Raw genomic sequence first — 3,792 nt, forward strand, 5'->3', positions numbered from 1 at the left:
GTAACTGAGGACGCCGTTGAGCGGCGAGGCCCCGGGGGGCGCCGAGGCGGGGGCCGGGGACGAGGCGGCGGCGGCGGCCGCCAGGTCTTTGGCGCGGAGGCTGTGCACGTCGATGACGGTGGAGTAGAGGTCCCGCAGGTTGATGATCTTGGTCTTCCTGTCCCGATTCTCGTGCAGCACGGCGTTGGCGCAGATGAAGAGGAAGATGCCGATGCCCATGATGAGGGGCCCGAAGACCTTGAGCTTGTCCGAGTGCAGGTAGCCGGAGAACACGCGCGAGAAGAAACCCACAGACGTGGGGGAGGACGAGGAAGACGAGGGGGCGGCGGCCTGCGCGGGAGGCGTGCTTCTGGGCGCGCCCCCCGAACTGGAGTTGACACCCCCCTGAGACTCCAGCTGGCTCCGGGACCGGTTTCTGCTGCCGCTGCTGCTGTTGGCGGCGGTCGGGGTGCGGTGGCCGCTGCCCGAAGGTGGGAACTGCTTACCCCCCTCCCGATGGGCCCCGTTGGCCTTGGGCCAGTAGCCCACCACCGCCATGGCTATGCCCACCAGCAGCACCAGGATCCCGCAGAGGGCGATGAGCCCCGAGACGGAGCAGAGCTTCAGCTTGCCTTTCACCACTACCACGTCGTTCTTGCGCCTCTTCTTTGCTTTCCGCTTGCGCTTGGGGACCTGGCTCGGGGGGCGGAGGGGATCCTGCTTTCTGGCGGAAATCCTCAACAGGCCGCCGGTGGCGATCATGGTGAGCCCGCGGAGTGCGGGGCTAGCCCCTGGGGTGGAGGCGCCTGCTGCCCACTAGCTGTTCCGCCACCGCCTCCTGCGCAAAGCAGAGGAAGACAGTCAGAGGGGGGAGGCTTGGCTGCAGCAACATCCCACGCGCCGCAATTGCCCCGCTCCCGGATCCCACGCCATGTGTGCCCCCCACGCACGAACTGAAGGACAGTATAGAGAGACGGGAGTGGGGAGATGGATTAGGGAAGGGAAGCGTTGTTGCAGTGACTGATGACGGTAGGTGCTGAGGCGGTTGGAGAGAACGCCCTCCTCAGCCTCCCTACAGCCTCACCCCCGCCCACACACACGGTGGGTAATAGTCCAGCACCTTTCATTTCACACCCTCCCGGCTGGCAGCAAAGGCGTTCTTCTGACCCTTTGTAACAACTCAAAGTGGGGACTGGAAGTAGTGGCTGAGGACTTTCCTGGCAAGAGCCTTTCCCTTTGTCCCGCTGGACTCTGACGATTTCCCAAGGGAGGATTTGGGCTAGGGTTTCAAATCCCTAAGCCAAGGAATTCGTCACTGTGGGCCCAAGAGTCACTGAAACGGTCACCAAGTGATTATTTTATAACGACAAAAGGAATTCATTTCACTCGATAAAAAGTAAAGGTCATACACTGGCAAGCGCACGGTTTATTGACTTCAGATAATTAATAGAGTTCATTGCTGGGAAAACACCGTAAAGATATTTCAATACTCTTGACAATAAATCCCTTCACAAAGTCCTCTCCCACCTAGAAGAGCTCCTGCAGCTAAAGGCAAGCAGCCTCCACTCACAGCCTTTTCCTCACCTCTACTCTGCAACATCTGGACAGCTTCTTGGGGTGGAATATTTAGTTTTAGGTAACTGGTTATGTAACCGAGCTCTTCCTTCTAGCCTCCTCTCCTCCCTCAGAGGAACTCCCTTAAAGGTATCATGTGCTTGATCTCATCAGGGAATTTGAGAAGTCCCCTGGAATCTCCAAGAGAAAGCTCTTTTTCTCATGTGGGAAAATTACAGTCTTAAAAAGAAAAATCACTCTGCCATAATAGCTTTCTGGCCCCTTATTAATGTGCCAATTAATGTGTACTTTTCAGAATGCCGGTATTCAAATGAGTAGGCAATTAAGTAGGTACAGGGATCAACACGTTAATGATTAGCAGAATGACATTTCTCCAAGTAAAAGCTGTTGTCCTCATTGTTTTCTCACGAGGTCATTTTTTGGAACGGAGGGACTACCCTATAGAAAGTTTAATTGTTTATAATGAAGTCAGGTAAGTAAATGCACACACAGATGCGTATCTGTGGTGCCTGTCAGCTTCTAAATATTTCAGTCCTGCTATATTCCCAGAGTAAAATATTTCTGTTCCATTGGTTGTCTTCCCTTCTCTAATAGAAATGCTAAAATTAAGGGCATTGTATGAACCCGAATGGCTTAGATACCACTCACCAGCCTTTGGTATTTTATTTTTTATAAAATAACTCATGTTTTGGATAAATTATCCCTTGAAAATGTAGGGTTACTTAGGGAGAATGTTGCTTTTAATTGGCGCTTGAGTGAAGAGCTTTGGCCCTCAATTCCCTCCATTATATCAATATAGGCAGGATCTTTCCGTCACCAGCTGAAAAGCAAGCAGTAATCAGCTCTTTACAGGGTCTGAAAAGCAGTATCTCCTTGGAATTTAGTTGGTTTTCAATAAAAAGAAACAGTAGGTAGGTCAGAGAGGAGGGTTAGTGGACAGCATCTATCTATCAACCTTTAACATGTTGTCTTAAGGAGCCGCACCATTAAGTACAAGCAGATTTGTTTTTTAAAAAAACAACAACGGTAGCTTACTGTCGGTCCTTCATCACCCCCCTTAAAAAATCAGCACTTTTGCTAGGCAGTTGTAGCATAGAGATGGCTGTCTTTAGTGACCCCTAGACTCCAGCATCTTTGATGTAGTCTTCCGGAGATCTGTGGTTATCTTAAGAAGGCGTTAGGAGCCAGACATTTAGAAGCAAACCTAGACTCGGTTGGCCAGGAGGAAGTGCTAGTATTGTCCGGGTATTCACAGGGTGCACCAGGATGCTGGGTGTCTCCTCGTGTTTGCCACATGTGTTTCTCCTCAGCAAGGCAGCTTTGGCTCTGGATAGAATGTAAGCAAGGCTGGAATGGCTTCCAACAGTCGTTTACAGAAGATCTTTAAAATTAGTTCAATAGCTAGTAATTAACTCCCTAGTTTATCATTCCTTCAGCTCTGTCGGCAGAAGGCTGAACGCCTTTTTAATCTATCACCATTTGACATGGAATACTAACAAAAGGTCAGGTGCCCTGGAAGACCCACCTTTGAGGCTGTTCTTCCTGTCTAACGAAGGAAAACAAACTTAGCCATCGCGGGTGGCTGCCCTTGGAGTTTACAGCCTGGTGCTGGTCTTTCTGCGGTTAAGCAATGGAGGATGGGGAAGCAAAGGAGGGATGTCTAAAAATACAACTGCTTCCAAGAGAGACATTCAAGTTCTCCGCTCGTGATGGATGGAGCCCCATTCGGTGTCTGAGGCTGAGCCAGGAGCGCCCTGCCTTGCCCGGGACCCCTCGGAGGTTCCTCGCCCCTCTCGTCCTTCCTCGGCCGGCCGGGCAGTGAACCCCTGCCCTTGTTTCTGGTCTGCTTATTTATCTTGGAGTCACATGAGTGCAGCAGCTGGGAGTGCGCCTCTGGAAAGAAAACAAGCGGCGAAGTGAGGGCGATCCTGAACTCGCTTTTTCTGGGCAGCGCATCCCGTGTAGCCCGCACAGGCAAAGGACTCCCCGCAGCCCAGCTCGGGGCCGAGGCTGGAGGGCAGGCGGGGTGGGGAGGAGAGGTTGGGGGGCTGAGGACTGACAGCTTGCTCAAAATGGCAGCACTACAGGCAAACAATATCGCTCACTTACCCAGGGAGACTGGGCGAGCTCGGGGCCGGCGACCGGGCGCTCCGGCGACACAAAGGAACCATGGAGAAACTTTTTCCGCCCGAGCCGACGGCGGGGCGCGGGGCCGGCGCCGCGGGGCCCTCCCTCCGG

General features: G+C 53.0%; 1 protein-coding gene across 1 annotated transcript in view; it reads right to left on the bottom strand.

Moving 5' to 3' along the window:
* Window positions 1–741, bottom strand: part of TMEM200C (transmembrane protein 200C) — a 1,845-nt gene extending 1,104 nt beyond the window's left edge. Inside the window, exon 1 of the mRNA XM_004389902.1 lies at window positions 6–741. Coding sequence (XP_004389959.1) covers window positions 6–741 — 736 coding nt within the window. The remainder of the gene's footprint in view (window positions 1–5) is intronic.
* Between the last annotated feature and the right edge of the window lie 3,051 nt (window positions 742–3,792).

Source organism: Trichechus manatus, unplaced genomic scaffold (genome assembly GCF_000243295.1).
Source record: "Trichechus manatus latirostris isolate Lorelei unplaced genomic scaffold, TriManLat1.0 scaffold00266, whole genome shotgun sequence".
In the NCBI taxonomy this organism is placed as follows: domain Eukaryota; kingdom Metazoa; phylum Chordata; class Mammalia; order Sirenia; family Trichechidae; genus Trichechus; species Trichechus manatus.